The sequence below is a fragment of the Pundamilia nyererei genome, unplaced genomic scaffold (genome assembly GCF_000239375.1).
Source record: "Pundamilia nyererei isolate P.nyererei 1_Seehausen unplaced genomic scaffold, PunNye1.0 scaffold00497, whole genome shotgun sequence".
Classification (NCBI taxonomy): Eukaryota; Metazoa; Chordata; class Actinopteri; order Cichliformes; family Cichlidae; genus Pundamilia; species Pundamilia nyererei.
In genome coordinates this window covers 100,039-119,123 of record NW_005187898.1, presented here as the reverse complement: position 1 = coordinate 119,123, position 19,085 = coordinate 100,039, and the positions used below count along the sequence as shown (strand labels likewise).

The 19,085-nt window shown below is 41.1% G+C and overlaps 1 protein-coding gene across 1 annotated transcript; it reads right to left on the bottom strand.

Moving 5' to 3' along the window:
• Positions 1 to 3,563: 3,563 nt before the first annotated feature.
• On the bottom strand, positions 3,564 to 13,603 carry LOC102212518 (NXPE family member 3-like). The gene is made up of 9 exons (XM_005754039.1): positions 13,547 to 13,603; positions 10,911 to 11,369; positions 9,334 to 9,623; positions 8,855 to 8,925; positions 5,635 to 5,975; positions 5,364 to 5,554; positions 4,613 to 5,187; positions 4,260 to 4,466; positions 3,564 to 4,168 (listed from the first exon to the last, which is right to left on the bottom strand). The coding sequence occupies exons 1-9, from the start codon at positions 13,601 to 13,603 to the stop codon at positions 3,564 to 3,566; spliced, it is 2,796 nt and encodes a 931-aa protein (XP_005754096.1).
• Positions 13,604 to 19,085: the final 5,482 nt, after the last annotated feature.

Below are 19,085 nucleotides of genomic sequence, written 5' to 3'. Positions count from 1 at the left end.
CTTGTCTAACTGGACACAGTCTCCACTGTTCAATCGCAGGTTTTCTGCTTCAGCCCATCTGCCTCATCCTTCAGACTGGACGCAGAGTTGGAGGTTTGCTGCTCTCTACTGTTCATGTGTGAACTGCCTTAAATCCACATTCAGTTATTATTAAATCAACACTGAAAGTGCACAAAATGGGGAAGGAGACTACACATAAGATATTAACATTTGTTTGAGACACTTGCATGTTTGAAATCCTCAATCAAATTGACAAGTATAATCCAAGTAAATAGAAAATGCAGCTTTGAAATGATGATTTCATTTGCTAAGGGGAAAAAAATTATCCTACCTTCCTGGGGCCACGTGAAGAAGTAATCCTCCCCCAAACCTGCTATATGGTTATGTCACTACTGGCAGGGGCAATCAACCATTTGTAATAACTGTAAATGAGTCTTTCACATCACTGTGGAGGAATTTTACCCTCTCTGCTTTGCAGAATATGCAGCAAACTGAGAAACCAGGAGGAGGCTAAATACTTTTTAGAGCACTGTGAATTGGTTTACCGCCCTTTAATGTAAGCAAGATAGACCTTATATGCTAGAAAATGAGATTCATATGTATAATAACGATTTTTAAAAATAGTTGAGTGTTGAACTGCACACACAGACAGCAGGGGGCATCTGTTTCTGCTGTGATGAACACCATACAAGCAAAAAGAGATCATGCTAAAGGATGTTGACTGACTCTTAGGCAGTGTGTTGCAACTCTGTTAAATGTGGACTCACAGAGAGATTCACTCATTTCAGAGCAGAGGATATCACTGCCTTGCATGAACTTCATAACAAACATTTATAAAGCTGCTCGGAAATCAGGAAAAGACTTCAGTTCCCACAGTTTTATTCTCCTCTGGTTTAGTTTTAGTCTGAATTTGTCTTCAGTCTGACTTTAATGATAATCAGACTTCTCTGGTGAAATGACCCCCATGGCTCTGAGTTTTGTATTTACACAACTAACAGAAGAAGACGGCCGTAGTGATAGACGGAGCGGTTCCGAACGACAGCAACATCAGGAAGAAGGAACACAAGAAGCTGGAGAAATAAAAAGGCCTCAGTGAAGAGCTGGAGAAGATGTGGAGGGTGAAGGTAACAGGAACAGCTAAGCGACCGCGCAGGACCCTCAAGCTCCCAGGCGGTTGATATTATCATATAATTATAAATTATTATTGTAAAATAAGTGGATTTTATAAATATCCTGAACAGAAATGTTAAGTTATTTAATTGCAAAGATGGTGACTAAAGTTTTAATTTCAGGTGGAAAAAATTGATTTTATAATTAAGGCATAAAAACTGTACTGGACCAAAATCAGAAATGTGCAGAGTGCAGCAAACAGGGGCGGTCCTAGCATGTTTGGTGCCCTAGGCTCTGCAGTCGTTCACTTTCCTGTTTCTCCGTATGAATAAAAGATACATAAGCTGAGAGTGTTTCTCAAAACTGGGTTATTCATTCTAATCTCTTTGTCTTGTTTTCAGAAAACATCAAATTTTAATGAATTTAAAATAATAATATTCTGCATCTACACCCATCAAATACATAATATTTTAGGTTGTTCATTTGATGTAAAACTGCTTCCAGGTTTGTTACACCAACTGTTTCACTTCATAGATGCTTTTCTGATCGAGTTATTTTTTTTTTCTGAAAATCTAAAATTTTACAATCCTGCTATTTATCCTAATATGATTTATCCTAAGGTCCCAAAGAAGGATTTACTTACTTGGACTAACATGAACAAAGAAAAAAGTCAAAAAATGCTTGCAGCGTCTAGTGCTTTCAACTAGGACGTTTTGTTTATTTATTATATGTATTAATTATATATAAAGTATTGAATTATTGCAGTCAACACTGAGAGGACATTTATTCTCTTGGCATCTGTAGCTCTAGTATCTCGAGTAGCCAGAGCTGGAGATTTTTATGAATGGGAGTCACTGGTAGGATCAAGAACAAGGGTGAGGGTGGTGTTGGCATTTGGAAAAAAAAAGTGAAAGAAAACATATGGCATTAATTCTATTTTAATTAAATGCTTATTTTGTATTATTTTATTATAATTTAACATGTACTTTACAACAGAAAAAACACATGACATGCTGCGCAAAGTATTCCCTTCAGTGGGTAGTGGGTACATTTGTTGTTAGTATAACTCCAAAAATGGTGCTCCTGTGTGGTAACTCGCAAAAACAAAGAGAATTTTGTTTTTTCAAAGCAGTTTTATTTATTTAACTTCACTTCTGGACATAATTGGCAAGCTAATGTAACAATAATCGGTATCTATCTGTATATTGTGAAAATGATGTTAAAAAAAAAACAAATAATCAACTCTGAACAACCTTTCCAAATAATTCATACACCACATAGTCACATGACATTTTCCAAACACCTTTCAGACACAAATTAGCAAGCACAATGCAAGAAGAAAGGAAAAACTACTTCACACTCAAGTCAAGTCTCAACAAATCATGTCTGAGATACTTCAGTTTATTTAGAAAAAAATAATTTTGTTTAGTAATCACCAGTCCACTCCAGCTAAGTTCAGTGAATAGGAAAAAAAAAAAACACTTTGGTTTCCAAACAGACTGCAATGTGGAAACAAAAGAAGAAAGTGTGTGAGGCATTCTCAGACACAGAATTACAAAATTTTGCAAAATCAAGAAACAAATTCAGGGCTGGCAGTCAACCATAATAACCAGCTGGATGGACGTAAGCTGTGACACAGATTTGGAGGATAACTTTGGTCTGCTTCCTTACCGGCCTCTCTCCACACTATTATAAAAAGAACATAATGGGTTGAACCTTCAGTGAAGCACCAAATCTGAGTGATGTAATTGGTTGACCCGCATGATGGAAACACATAATTATATAAAATCACATTTAGAGAAAGCATAATATTTCAGGTTCTTCCCATCTTAGGAACACACTGGAACATTTCAGCTTTGCTGGTTGTTTTTCATTTTTAACCCCTCATGTTACTATTTTATGTTTGGTATAATAACTAAAAAGTAAAACTGGCTTTTTAAATGGGTTTTGATTCATTATTATGAATATTGAAAGAAACAGAAAATATAAAAGGGATAGTAGAATTTTTGAATTGTAAATATAAAAGCACTAATAGAAAAAAATTGAAGTCTAAGAGAATGCAAGAGTTGACATCACATTGGAACTGTGAAAACTGGAGTAATGGCTTCATAAACTGCACTGTGAAGAGTGAAGTAGATAGATTAGATGAGAATCAAATATGTTTATAAATGGAGTACTGAAACACATCTATTGGAGATTATGTGTCGGAGTTTCAGGGGACCACGCCTCCAAACACGCTCCTTCCGTTTGTCATCTATATAGGTTCCCCTGTTCTGCAAGCTGTTCATTCTTGTTTATGTGCCTCACCCTCCCTCCCTCCCTCCTTGTTCTCAATTCTTTAACTTCTTAACACTTATTTAGTGCATGGGGATCTGCCAGGCCCGGGAGCCATCGCCAAACCACTTCGAGGCCTTCAGCAAACCGCAGCTCAATTCATGTTCTAGCATTCACCTTTACCCACTAAACGCTTTCAAACCTAAAATGAGGAAGTCGGCCCAACTAGTGAATCCGCCCTTTGGCGGACATATGTATGACAAGAAAACATTAATCATGTTCTTGATAATTGAAGGTTGTGGGTGCATGCTGTGTGGCAGGTGGTGGGCCAGAACCATCTCCCAGGCATCCACCAGATGGACATTCAATCCTTTGAATATAGCCTTGAGTGCCTTTAGCCGCTGAAAAGTGTACCAGTCGCTGTTAACAAATGCGCCAAGAATTGTATAAGGTTTGGGATTTCCAGTCCGAATGACAACCACTGTGTCTGGAGCCCTGGACAGTAGCCGTACCACTGCACTGCGGATGGACATCAGTCGACGAATGTAGAACCCAATAGGGAAAGTGTCAAAGTGTGCCCAGATGCCAAAAACTACTACAGTGTTACTGCCTCCAAGCACATTGTCCAGCTCATTGGCAATATAATGCAGCTCCATGGATGGGACACTGACAGTACGTAGAGGAGGACCATGGGCGCGGAACATCACAAAGATGTTATTTGCATAGTCCAGGGCCATTAAAGGTCCGACTGATTTGTGGCTATGAAGGTTAAACTCCTTTAGATCTAAAAGAATTCCAAAAGGAATAAGTTAAACTACATAAATAAAATAGTGTAAATAAAATATTGTTGTTTGCCAGGTTTGCAGAGCAGCTACCTGGTAGTGCTGCATTAAGGTACTCAAACCACTGCCTCATTGTGGAGTCTCCATACATATGGACCAGCTTTCCTTTCAGACACCGAGTGATGGCTGAGGAAGTGTTGAACTGATGAACGGTGGTCCCACCTAGTGCTCGCCACACATCCTGGTAGTAATAGCCAGACGGTTTAGACTCCACACTACTGCTGTTCACCTCTAACTGACCTGGTAAGCAGTAAAACAGACAATTGTGTGTGTTTTTTACTTAATATGAAAAAGAAACAAACAAAGTATATTCTTAACCTGTTTGTAGCAATAAAACTTGCAATAAAACAGCTGGTTAACCAGCTGGGATTCTGGGCACGACGCACAGCAGCGGCGCACGTCGGCCCAACTTCCCGGCCAATAGAATCGGGCCATTATGCACTCCAGAGTTTTCTCACAACCCAAATGCCCTGCCATGGGGTTCGAATGAGCCGCCTGAAAAATCGTTTCCCGGCGGCTTTGCGACACCAACAACTGGGTGCGGATCTCATTAGTGTGAGTGTCGCGGCTCACTCGATAAAGCCGATCGTTCCGCAATTGGAAATGAGGGTAAGTCCGCGCAGCGTCAGGGCACACCAAGCGACCATCAATATCTATCACTTGGTCATAGGCTGAGCATAGGGTGTCGTCCCGAGACTGCTCTAGTGGAAAATCTTCCGTGGGGTGCATAACGGGAGGCAGTGGGGCTTCTGTAGAAGTCCCGTCCACCTCCTCCCCCCCAGAGTCTGTGTCAGTCGACCCCACATCACTGCTCAGCGCCGCGCAAACATCACACGAATTTACAGACCGCGATCGCATCCCCGCGTACTGCCCCAATAAGCTGTGGAACCAATCCGTGCCCAAAATAAGGGGATGCGACAGGCGCGGGCTAACCGCCACCTTAACTCTATGCGTTTTGCCCCTGAATTTCAACAACAGCAACACAACCGGGTACTTGTGAATATCCCCATGCACACATTTCACCTCCACCCACTCTGCTTCCAACAATGCCCTGGGGCGAACCAAGCTTTGGTGAACCAGGGTCTGGGTACAGCCCGTGTCCACCAAAGTGTGGCGTATACCCCCTTGACACCTTACCGGTATGCGGTACGTCCCTCCGGACCAGGAGCAGGTGCTGGAGCCCCAGCGACTCGGAACACCTGACCGACCACACCTGACCGACCTCCATTAGCAGGCAGTCCCGGCGCAGATGTCCCGGCCGTCCGCACTTCTAGCAATCTGGTCCCAGCGTTTGTGCGGCTCCCTGTGGCTCCGGGCTGGCGTCGGGTCTGTCAGTGTTTGCGGCCAGGAGCAGCGCTGCGAACAGATTCCTCGGGCTCCAAGCACCGGCCCTCTCCGACACACTGACCACGCCTCTCCTCCTCCTAGCAGCAGGCAGCGGCGGCCGCTCCGAGGCCCCTCCCCTCGGCCGCGACGCTTGGGGAGCCGGCAGCAGTCCCGCTGCCAGGTGATCTTCCGCCAGTGTCACGGCAGTGGTCAGGTCCGGCGGACGGTGACAGCAGACCCAGTGAGCCGTAGCTTCCGGCAGGCCCTCCACAAACTGCTCCAAGACCACCAGGTTCAGCAACCGCGCCTCCTCCTCCGTCAGACCCGACCGCAACCAACTCGCCGCAGTGTCTTCCAGCTGACGAGCCCAAGCGAATGGCTGCTCCCCCTCCGACATCCGGCTCGCTCGAAATCTCGAAATCGCTGCCGGTAGTCCTCCGGGGTGAGCCCAAGCCAATCCAGCACCGCCCGGCAGACATCCGCATACACAGTCCGAGACACCGGGGGCCAGTGTTGGGGAGTAACGGAATACATGTACCGCCGTTACGTATTTAAAATACAAAATATGAGTAACTGTATTCCGTTACAGTTACCATTTAAAAAGGTGGTATTTAGAATACAGTTACTTTGTTGAAATAAACGGATTACACTGCTATGTTCTGTTGTTCCAAGCGGCAGCGTTACGGTTGCATCATCTGTCTCAGAATCTGCAACGGCTGGACAGGCGGCTGGACAGGTGGCTGGACAGGCGGCTGGACAGGCGGCAGGCTGGGCGGCGGGCGGGCCGGCGGGCGGGCCGGCGGGGTGAGCGGCAGGAAGATCCGGCGGGGGGCCCGACGTGACAACACACACCAGGGTTTTGGCACCATTTGTGACACAGGACCCACACACACACATGTTATGCTTAGTGTCTTTTTATTTTGACAATAATCTGCGTTTTTTTTGGCACCCGCCTTGAACGCAGCCACTCCGTCTCTCTGACAGCATCATCTGCCCCATTTCACTGTGGGAACACAAAAAGACATCTCCCTCATTGAAGCAGTCCTGTACACCTGCCTCCCCGCCTCCATGCCGCCCAGAGAGCTCACTGTGTCACCACTCCTCTGCAGCAGGCCAACAAACCACACCCCTGCCACACTGGCCATTTTCGGCTTTTATCATATCCCATATGCCTTCCCATAGGGTTATATGGGCGGGCTGCCTGGAAAATCATTTCCCGGCAGCTTTTTGGCACCAACAAGTGGGTGTGTTGGTATTCTGTGTGAGTGTCTGGACTCACTCAATACAGTCTATCTCTAATCAGTAGAGAATGTGTAAATGTCCGTTCTGTGTCAGGGTGCACCATGTGAACATCAATTTTTATTACTTAATCAAAGGCTAAGCATAGGGTGTCAACACGAGACTGCTCACATGTAATTAATTGATTTGAGATTCAGCTTCAGATGCAGAAAAAAACAGGATTACTCCCTGAAATCTGCAAATGTGCTCTTCAGTTAAGGGCCTCCAAACAACAAAAGTCCTCCAGAAGGCACAGCACCAGCTGCTCAAGTAACGGGTGAGATAAACACATTTTAGCATCAATGTACTAAAAAGAAGCAGAGCAAATACGTATGAAAGTTTCAACCTGTCTCAGCAATGCAACACCCCCCAGCATGGATGCTGGGGGTATCAACATGGAAGAGAGAAAGCAATCGCATTGCTTGGTAATGACAAATGGTAAATGGCCTGCATTTGTATAGCGCTTTTCTAGTCCCTAAGGACCCCAAAGTGCTTCACACTACATTCAGTCATCCACCCATTCACACACACATTCACACACTGGCGATGACAAGCTACATTTGCCAGAACAACTTATCGTCCTTCTGGCAAAAAAGGGTAAGTGCGCAGTTTTGCTAAACCAGAGGGACTATAGTGATAAAACTTTGTCACTGCTCAGTGACCAAAATACTTGTGAGCCCCTGAAGCAAGACCCAAGAAATGGTTACAGGAAGAGGGTGATAGATGACATTCAGAACAAGACAATGCTTTTGGCTGGACCTCATACCACAGGCTATAAACGGGAAATCTACACCAAGTCTGTATGGTTTACCAAAGATACATAAACAGGGTGCACCTTTAAGACCGATTGTCTGTATGATCACCTCGGTCACCTATAACATCTTCAGGTTTCTGGCTTCGATCCTCAACCCGTTCGTTGGCAGCTCTGAACACCTCATCCAGAACACTTTGGATTTTCTTAGGAAGGTGAGAGATGACATTATGGAGGCAGATAAAACCATGGTCTCGTAAAATTTTACATCTCGCTTCATTTGTGTTCCAGTCACTGAAGCAGTGGAGGTATTTCGTAAGAGATTACAGGACGACCCCACCTTAGTAATAGGACCACTCTCAGCACTGACCAAGTGTGTTTGCTTTGAGAACTGTGTCTGAATTCCACCTATTTCACATACGACGGTCAATACTACAAGGAGAATTATGGGTGCACGATGGCTTCCCCAATTTCACCCATTGTAGTCAATTTGTTAATGGTGAGTGAGAAAGTGAGCTCTGCTGTCCTACACTGGAACACCATAAAATCATTGGTTCAGGTATCCATCTGTTCTCTCCTGCTTATTCTTTTCAGGGTCCTGGGGGGCTGGAGCCTATTCCAGTTAGGTCGAGAGGCAGGGTATACCCTCGACTTGTCGCCAGTCTGTCACAGGGCTAACACATGGAGACGAACAACCATTTGCACCCAGATTCACACACACATTCACTATTATGGGCAATTTAGAATGACCAATTAACTGAACCCTACATACTGCATATCTTTGGACTGTGGTCGGAAGCCGCAGTACCCGGAAAGAACCAATGCAAACACGGGGAGAACATGCAAAGTCCAGACAGAAAGGCCACAGCCAGGTGTTGGAATCGAACTCAGGACCTTTTTACCTTCTTGCTAATCATCGCACCACCATGCTGCCTCGTTCAGGTATGTTGGTGAAAATCAACTCTCAGGACTTACCACGAAACACTGATCACATTTACTCAGTGGAACAATACATCATGTTCACCAAGGAAAAAGGTGGCAGGTTAGCCTTCTTGGACTGTGAGGCTTCCACGAGTAAGGAGGGACATTTAAAAGTTGATGTGTACCATAAACTAACCCATACAGATAAGTATTTAAAGTTTGACCACTGGAGCACAAACTGTGTGTCATCGCACTACGACACAGAGCGAAAACCATCCCCAAAGAGAGGCCAGGGAAGATATAGAGATGGAGATTAAGGTATAGATGTTAGCAGTAAGATTTGTATTTTTACCTTTCTGCTTTGGAAAAACAGTGACATTGGCAGGTCCTGAAGCTGGAATGGAGACTTTCATGTTTACGCCGCTGAGGAAAATACACACAATAAAATCTTTTCACAAAAATTGGAAAGTATTTAAATGATTTTTAAACTAGAGAGACGTATTAAATACAGTCAATCAAATTCAAATTTTTATCATTGTCATATTTAGGTAACAATGGTACACAACTACTGACAATGAAAATTTTAGGCTCAGTAGGCAGCAAAAATAGCTCGAGTTATAAACTACCAATCATTGAGCTTCAGACAAGATTGAGAAAATATGGAACATTTTTCCAGGTAGCAAGCTACATAATTCCCTCTCTAGTATATTAAAAAGTGAGGGGATTTATTTCATGTGTTTTGAAAGCATTTGCAGAGTAGCACTTATTTTCCCTTGTATTAATTTTTGATTTTAGTAACTCTAAAAATTGAACACCACAGGTAATGCTCACCTCTGAAAAAGCTTCTCCATGGTTGTCAGGCTTTCTTTATATCCTCCATTGTAGTTGCTGATCCTGGTGTCACAACTCATATTTTCTGGCTTATAGCAGAACCATGGCTCACCTGTACGTAAATCTGTGTAGTTGCACACAGGCTGGGTTGGACGTAAACATACGTTGCAGGTGGTTGTTCTAGTGAGCAAGCTCGAGCGGAACTGACTCTTGAAGTAGATCCTGTCGGGTTCTTCTATGTTCACCCTGCGCAGCTCTGTGACTGCCTCACTGGGATGAACCAGTGTCACCTGGTAGGACAATTAATCAAAGTGTTGAAATTTGGGTCTCACAGAAGTATATATAACATGTATCTGGTACATGGAACTGTTAAATATTATTAAGCAAGACAGAACTTCATTGTGCTACAGTAAATGTGAAGTTGTTGATATAAATAGTCCCTGCAGGCCAGGATAGGTCTGAACCTTTGATCTGGCACCAGGAAGCGCCGCGTCTCCTGATGTGTCACCTCTTATTCCTGTGACCATTAGCCTTCTTTACTCTGAGGCTTCCCACATCCTGGGGAGACCACACGTCCACGAATCCACACACAACCTGAGCCACTTGCACACACCTGTGGGTCCTGTGCACCTTGACCCTGAAGGTGAGCCCGAGCCTATTTCCCATTCCAGATGAGTTCAAGCCTCCCATATCTTTTGAGCCTGAGACTGTCCACCTCCACTGCTCATCATCTGCCAAGTTTCCAATGCCACATGATTTCCTTAGGGATTAAGTAAGTATCTTGAATGTGAAGGGATTCTGTCTTGCCTCCTCCATCACTGAGTTGTTGTATTGTAATATCCCCCCCGCCCAGGAGAAGGCTTAACAATAACCAACAGGCCATAGCGGTGGTAGACAGATAGACAGACTGAAGAAGAAGGCCGTAGTGATAGATGTAGCGATTCCGAATGACAGCCACATCAGGAAGGAATATGAGAAGCTGGAGAAATACCAAGGGCTCAGAGCTCAGAGAACAGCTTGAGAAGATGTGGAGGAGGAAGGTAACAGTGGTTCCTGTGGTAAGTGGAGCACTAGGTGCAGGGAACAGCTAAGATACTGTCTACAATAAGAATGTTTGGCATTGGTGCTTTAGCACAGCATCAAGTATGTAGTCATTAAGTGTCGCTCAAAGCTAAGTGCCTCATTATCCAGTTAAATATTGCTACTACAGAAATATTAGTCATCACAGAGTGATGTGCTATTTTCTTAATCACTTATCTTTGCTCATACACTTATTTTATTCTCTAGCTATCAACATAAAGAATGGCCCTTGACCACTAAGATACACACATTTTATTTTATTTTATTTTTAGTTTTTTATTTCTATTTTATTATTGCTAGTCTTATTGTTTTTTGTTATTATTTTTTTCTTTTTATTTCATTATCATTTCAGTTGATGCAACAATAAACTTCACGAATACGGGATAAATTAAGCATTCCTATCTTAAATCTGCTAGCAACTACAAATACATAGATAAACTCTTAGTGACTCCAGCAACAACTCCAGTAACAATAAAAATTAAAAGTTTTATCATCACCTCAACCTGTGCGCTTCCTTCCCAGAGTAAAGAGAATACAGCAGAGTAGGAACCATTGAGATGATCCACCACTTGTCCTGCAACACCAGCACCAAGGGTGGGGTTGTGCAGCTGGGCAAGTAAGACGTCTCCCCCATACTTCTTTGGACGGCCCATGAAGTCATATATTTTGATCAGGGCCTCCAGGTTATCCCCTATTTGCCACTGTCCCTCTCTCTTCCTGGGGAGAATGGTGAAGGTGCTGTGGGCTGGATCACTGCTGCTATTCATAAAAAGAGGTGATGGTAAAGATGGGGTTTCAGGCCAAGCAATGGACTCTAGCAGAAGTTGTTCTTCAAGAGTCTCCTCAGGGGACAGTGGTTTTAACTTGCAGAAGTTGTAATGTATGTCAACAGGTTGAGTTACAATGGCAGGTCTTGGGTAGGGGATGATGTAGGTGGTGTTTATTTTCTTCTGAAACTGGAAAAGGGAGAGAGCATGGCAGTTATATAAACGCTTCAAACAAAAGAAGTCTGTGTTTAGTTTTAAACACAACATAATGAATGATTCCTCTTGACGTGACATTTCCTGCTTTCACTATCTTACTTGCAATGTATAATGCATGTCAGCTGAATTTCCCAAAGGAACCCACCCGAGGGCTTAATAAAGTTTTATCTAATCTAATCTAGCTCTTTATTCAATACAGTGATTGAATTATTAAATTACTACTTGTAATATATTGTGATGGAAATTTCTTTTACGCTTATATATTGATCACATGTTCTGACAATAGTATATATATATATATATATATTAGTTGTGCATTAAGGATAGCATAATTGTCATGGTTCTGGGTCAGTTTCGACCCAGCATTTTGAGTTCCTTATTTTTTGGTTTATTTTTACATTTTGGAGTGTTTTGGGGTTTCTCTGGTGTTTTGATTATTTATGATAAATTATATTACTGTGGTTCTGTTTTAGGGTTTTGTTCGCAGGTTTTGTGTTCTCATGTTTTGTGTGGGTTTAGTTCTGTGTCTAGTCTGCGTCCTTGTGTAGTGATCTCTTGTTTCCTGTTTTATTGTGAAGGTCTGCGTCTCATGAGTGTGTTCAATTTTACCTCCCTTGTCCCATTTCGTTAATTACTTCCAGCTATGTCCACCACCTGTGTGTATTCTCCTGGTGTTTCTCTGGGTGTATTTAAGTCGTGTCTTCTGTCATTGTAGTCACTGGTCCATCTGTGTATCTACCATGTTCTGTTCGTGTGTTCTCCCTGCTGTCTATCGTCCTTCATGTTCGTGTTCTGGTTCGTGTTTAGTGGTTTAGTTGTTCTCAGTTTAGATAGTCTGCCGTTCCGTTTGCCGTTTTTCTATTTGTGTTTTGTGTTCATTAAACCACCTTTTCAAGTGCCTGCGATTGGATCCTCCTTTATCATCTCCACACGGCTCACTCCACTCACCTTGACAATAATATGTTTTTTGTACTTTATTCCACACGGATTTTTTTATGTGTGTATATGCATATGCCCATATACGCATACAGATATACATACATGCACGTACGTGTGATGTGTATGAGCTCTCGTCAGTGTGGCCATCTTACGACGCACCAGGATGTGTAAATGGGGGCCGGATAGTTAGTGAGTCTGTAGGCGTCCTACCAGATGGTCTGCGTGAAAACTATTTTTGATTGTATGTTAAAGAAATGTGGTATGATAGGTCAAAAAAGTAAATTTAAAAAGGGGGGAGGGGAAATAAAAGAGTGGTTTTCCTGAGAGTGAACCGATTTAAAAAGGTGGAAGAGCAGTTGGGGAGGAAGAAAAAGAGATATTTGTAACCAATGTGACATCATGAGATTTAAGAGAAACAAAACAATAAACAAAATGACTAGCCATAAAGATCATGGGGCCCTCTGTTTTATGAAATATTTTCACCATTTTCACCATTATTACTGTTTTACTTCATCATAAAAGTACCACGTATTTAGTTGCATCACTTTGACATTTCAGAAAATACAGATGTCTGGAAAAAATTATTATTTGTCGAAATTATCCAAGAAGACTACTAGTATCATACATTTGGATAATTTTTAAAATAAAATACCAGAGCATGTCATTCTGAATTCATTGTAAAACAGCATATTCAGTATATAAACAGCATTTCTTGTTAATAGTCATAGTTGTTTTACCTGACAATATTATTTATTTATTATTATTCATCTAAACACATTCAACCTAAAACCGTTTCTAGAATGTGTCACGGCACTGGGTCTGGTGACCCTGTGTTTGTGTTTTTGATTTAAATTGTTTTCTTTGAATAATTGTTTTCTGTTTGTGTTGTATTTAGTTTCGGGTTTGCTGTTCTGTTTCTGTGTCTCCCCTGTGATCCTGTTGTCGTCTCGCTAGTGAAGGTTTTGTTCTGTAGTCTTTTTATATCATTATTTCTCTCTGTGTTGTATGCTTGTCTTTGTTCTCGGTCACTACACCTCTGTGTTCCAGTTATTTTTGTCTCTGTACTTCATGTTTCCTCTGTTCCCAAGTCTTCCATGTTTCCACGTCTCAGTGTCTAGTCTGCGTCTTTATGAATGTCATGCTTTCTGTTTTATTTTGATAGTCACTGTCCCATGTGCAGTGTATCTAGTTTTGCTTTCCCCTTGTCTCACTATAGCTGTGTCCCAATCCAGCGACCGCACGCTCTGTAGTACGTAGTTGGGCTTCATTTCTGTACTGTACTTTACTGATGTAAATATAATATGGCCAATATTAAAGTTATTATTAGATTATGATATATTACAGCAGTGAGTTTGAACTCTGTCAAATACTGAGCTTCAAAAAAGATTCAAGTTATCACCTATCACCTTAAATCTTCACTCAAAGAAAAGTATCTTTGACAGTGTATATATAGATGTATTATATATATAAGAGACAAATATTGTTCATTTAATATGTTGGCATTACTAAATTTGGCTCAATGCTTACATATATGTGTAAAAAGGAAACGTACGAGCTGTGAAAACTGTTTCTGATAAAATGAAGAGTAGACTGATATATTAAATATTCCTTTATTGGGTGAGAAAATCAGACCATGTCATAACTGCTTTAAGTCACACAGAATAGATATCAGAGCCTTAAACAGGCTGACTTCTGCTAAATGGGTCAAACTGGGCAGAAGGTATACAAACACATAACATCCTCATAGAATATCATGTAACACCATAATAATGGATTGCATTTATATAGCGCTTTTCAAGACCCTCAAAGCACTTTACAATTCCAGTATTCATTCACTCTCAACACACGTTAAAGTCCGTTTGGCTCGACACCACCGAACATAGGCAGCAATATAGCATAGCTCACATTAACAGTGCAGTGGATCCTGCTTGTGCCGTGATATTCAGGACTGCAAACCGAGCAGCATCACTGACTTTCAGCTTGTTGTGTTTGTGGATATATGACTGACTTTAATTATCCATAAAATCATCACATTCTCTGTAAGATTAAGGTTAACTAGTAAACAGCGTATATTTTAAAGTAAAGGCTTTAAAACCAAGTTAACGCTGAAAGTACAAACATCGTTAATGTCACATAACTTTGCCGACATGTGGCCAACAGTAATGTCTTAATGTTCTTCATTATTAAACATTAGCACATAAATAAGTGACATAATATTCAGTACTTACTTTTAAAAATTGATCCTAAATTCAACTGGAAGCCAGTATTAGGAGGCCAGAACTGGAGTAATATGCTCAAATTTTCTTTTACCAGTTAAAAACGGTGCAGCAGCATTCTACACCAGTTGCAGGACTGACATAGCACCCTGGCCAACCCCTATTAAAAGGGAGTTGCCTGTATCAGTATCTGAACTGAAGGCACGACAGTGTGGGACAGGTGCAACCTGTTTAATCACAGGACTAAGAGGAACAATGTCAAATAAAATGGGCTTATGGTCAGAGAATACAGTATCCTCGACATGTAAGTTACAGACACATAACTCATATGATAGCACAGTCCAATGTGTGACCTTGTTCTTGAGTGGCACCCTTAACAGATTGAACAAGATTAAGAGTTCACTAAGTCCATTAAGTCCTTAGCCAGGGGCTTCCCTGGGCAACAGCCGTGAATCCAGGATCTGGTCATACCGTGATACACAGTAAGCAAGAAAGCCAGAAAACTCAGGAAAAAAAAAAATCTTATTATATCTAGGAGGATAGTGAACTATCCTTCATTTGATATTTCTTGTGCTTTGGGATGTAGCTGTAATGAATGTATGGAAAACCTACTACAAATCCATTAATTCATTTATTATATTCCACTTGTTGAAGTGAATCACACAGATTAACAATCTGATGAACATGTTGAAAAGCAGTTTGGGGGTTTAGTATCTTGCAAGAGGGTACTTGCAGACTGGAGCAGGCAGGGCTCGAACAACCAAACTTGGTATCCAAAAATTGTACTCAAGTAAGAGTAGCATTACTTTAAAATAGTCTTGAAGGAGGATGTCTCAACTATAGAAAATGGTTGGTTGGCCTCACATCAAACGTAAGGAGAAGCTTGTCAAACGTTGCTTGTGTTATCCACCTAGAGCCAGTAAAAGAATCTGTAAGTTTTGCAAAACGACTTTCGTTTTCTGTGGCTGTCCATTAATTCTGTATACATCCTCATTTTGTTGGAGTGAACCCTCTGTTGGCAGAAAAAAATAGAGCATGAAATGACATGTGACTAAGCAATGTCTATACAGTTTAAAAAAAATAAAAAACAATGTTCCCATATTCTTAACCCTCCTGTCATGCTGTCATGTTCAACTATTTGGGGTGGGTGATGAACATGACCGGAGGGTTAAACTAGCACAAAAAAAACATTTTTCACCACCAAATTCAGTTAAGTGGGCCGTTCAGTGAGTGGATACCAACTCATTTCCTATGGCAGTCACTTTTGTCCAGAAACACCACAGGTGCAACAATGTTGATTAAAACACTCAAAATTCAATGAACAAGGTGATCATCACTTCAAGTGCATGTTCAAGTGCATAGTGTGGAGGATATCATTAGGCATCAGGTGTAAAACACAATATTTATCAGTGCTTTAAGTTGTGTTGACCCAAAGACGACAGGAAGGGAAGAGAAACAAAGTCATGCCTGCATTACATGGGTTTGTGCTAAAAAGAAAAAAAATTCCAGATAAAGTTCAAAACAAGAACGTATGAAAGGCTTGCAGTGCTAGTCAATAGATTCTCCTTCAAAAAAAAAAAAAAAAATGTTTAGCTTTTCTTCTTTATAAACTTCTACACCTTATAACTGTACTTCTCTGAAGCAGGAGTGAGGACAAAAAGTCACTTGTGGAAAAAAGAAAAATATCAAAACGGCTTAATTACTAATGTAGTTTCTAGGAGAAAGGGAGTGATTCTGGATATGCGCTTTTTTTTTCTTTTTTTTTAATCATCTCATTTCTAATATGGGCAAAGCCTAAGACTGTGATTCTATAACCCACGGGTGTCAAGCTCCAGTTCTCGAGGGCCAGTGTCCTGAAACTATTAAACTTGTCCTCACCGTGACAGACCAAATAAAATTATTAGGTCATTAGCAAGACTCTAAAGTACTTGACTGCATGCTGAAGTGGCAATTCAGCCATTTAATTCATGTGTGTTGGATTATGGACACATCAAAAAGTTGCAGTACACTGACTCTCAAGGAATCAAGCTCGACACAGCGGCTGTAAGACTGACATCCACTTAACCACAGCTAAAAAAAATTTTAGAGCAAACTTACCGCAAAATGTTTCCTCAGGTTAGATGTTGAGTTTTTGTACGCTGAAATGTCACTTTGCTCTGGCTCACACAGAAGACATCGCATTATATAGCTGTCCTTTTGTACTCCTTTAAAGCGAAACATGCTTTGCATATGCGGCCAAGGGTGTTTGTCCTGTTCAGTGTTAGCGGAGACGGTTGCTTCTGCCATTTTTTTATGTGTTTCTTCTATCCATCTTTGTAAGTTTGAAAGGCTTGGGCTGCTCGGCCCGCCATTTTATATCTGGTCATGTGACTGCATGGCTACGTCTGATTGGTGAAAGAGTTACCGGTAGCTCCAGTGGTGGCATGATCCATTATTATTAGTATTATCCAATATGTGAAATCAATTATTTTTTAAAAAGTAACAAGTCAAATAAGACAAGACTTTTTATGCTAATCTCAATGTTTTCTCCCGCACTACAACCCACAGTAACTAATCCATGCCCTTCTTTTGTGGACTATAACCCCCTTTATGCTGTTTGTTTATGCTGCTACTGGATGACTGCCAATAAAGGTTCATTTGGTTTGGCCCCTTAAACACACACAACCTTTCCAAACCTGAAGTCGTATCCATATTTCTGAGGTCGTTTCACTGATAACAGTCAGCTGTTACTAGACCTGAGAGTAGAAATCAGTAAAGATGGCAAACGTTTCGCTCTCCTGTTAATCACCAGTAGCTCCCTATGGCCTGTCTACCACTTAACCTTTTAATTTGATGAAAGCTTTGTCTAGACTTCACCAAGAACAGGATGGAAACTGGATCAATTTAACAGTATGCAAACAGATTTTTTTGCTTAATGCTTAGTCTGGAACCTATTTTTGATGTAAAAGACCTGACTTTATGGTGGTATTGCACTTTTCATTTAGAGTTATGGACAATGTAATTGCGTGGCATTGCCACAAGGGGGAGATAGTGGCGAGTGCGATAGGCCGTTGCAACACTTCTCTGCCTCAGACGAGGAAGAGCCTGCAGTGCCAACTGCCAATATAACTGTAAGAAAGAAAGAAAGAAAGAAAGAAAGAAAGAAGAGCCTGCAGACCGAACGCAACTGATGTCTCCTGTCTCTGCTTTTCTGTTAAAAAACAGGTCAGTAGTTCAAGTTAGCTCACTGCAATGTACATATAAACCAAAGAAAGCTTTTTCTGTCTTAGTTTAAAGACCGCGAATGTTGTGAGAGAGTGTGTTTTCACTGATTGAGAGAAAGCTAACTATACCGCCATGTGTAATGGCAGCTGCCATTTCACTCGTAGTCTAAATAGGCAGCTGGTCTTATTACCTGTTTTATTTTGTGACAAATGCAGCTCTTAAGACGCTTCTTTATCCTGACATTATTGGAAGTTACAGTTGATTAGGACCTACCCAGTTCTTATGTGTCAAATGTAAATAGTCTGATGTATACTGTTTGTGGATGATTGTGAACTGTTTGTGAGGAATGGAAGAATATTTTTGTTTATTGGTTACAAATGTAATATATTGTTTGAATCTGTTCAAGTATAAGGGATGTATAATGGTATATAAGCAGGTTAATTGCAGTGTTAGTGATGCTGCACAGAAATGTTTTTGATGCTGAACAGCAGTAGAATTGGTTACAGATTTACTGTAAAGGACACTCATATACAATGATTATTTTCTAAGTTTATTCTTGCGAGAGTGCAAGGTAACCAAAAGGGTTTGAGCTATGGACCTAATTGAATGTGTTTGTGTTGTTAAAAGAGAAATTTGTGTGTCTGAATGAAAAGAAAAGTAACTGTTTAATTCTGTTAATAAATCAGACGAGGAAGAGCCTGCAGACCAAACGCAACTGATGTCTCCTGTCTCTGCTTTTCTGTTAAAAAACAGTTTAAAAACAGACCCCATCGAAGGCCTGTAACAATTTCATTAATCCCAGGTAAGACTCCATATGTTTAGAGCTGCTAGGTGTAAAGTTCATTAAACTGTCTGTTTGGTATTAATGAATATAATTATAAAATTAAAGAAGATATTCAATTTAGTTATGTAATTTTAGTCACATTTCACATTGAATTGCTTTATTTATTTACATCTATTGTTAATATTGGCCTGTGACCTCTGTTATAAAGCTTAACCTCCTAGGACCCTGCGTCCACATATGCGGTCATCACATGTTGGGTTATTTAGACCAAAATACTCAATTTTGCTCTACAAGGGCCTGATATACACTTACGAGGACATTATACTGCTACTGTTCTATCGAAATTTTAAACGAATATCCTCATTTGTGCCTCTCATTTTTCTAAGAAACAAAAATTAGGTAAAAAAAAAAATCTGGTAATTGTTTGTTTTTACATTCATCAGGTCCCAATCAGCCCAAATATCAAAGAATAATTAAAAATACATGCCATGAAAGAGTTCGGGTCTTAGGAGGTTAAACATATTTTGCAGCTTTTTAAAGCAACAC

Coding starts and splice junctions, on each gene's coding strand:
- LOC102212518 (XM_005754039.1), bottom strand. CDS start 13,603: ATGAAGCCCAACTACGTACTACAGAGCGTGCGGTCGCTGGATTGGGAC. Junction 5,976..8,854: donor TGTTTTTCCAAAGCAGAAAG/GTAAAAATACAA, acceptor GACTACCGGCAG/CGATTTCGAGATTTCGAGCG. Junction 5,188..5,363: donor GAGGGACGTACCGCATACCG/GTAAGGTGTCAA, acceptor GTTGAAATTCAG/GGGCAAAACGCATAGAGTTA.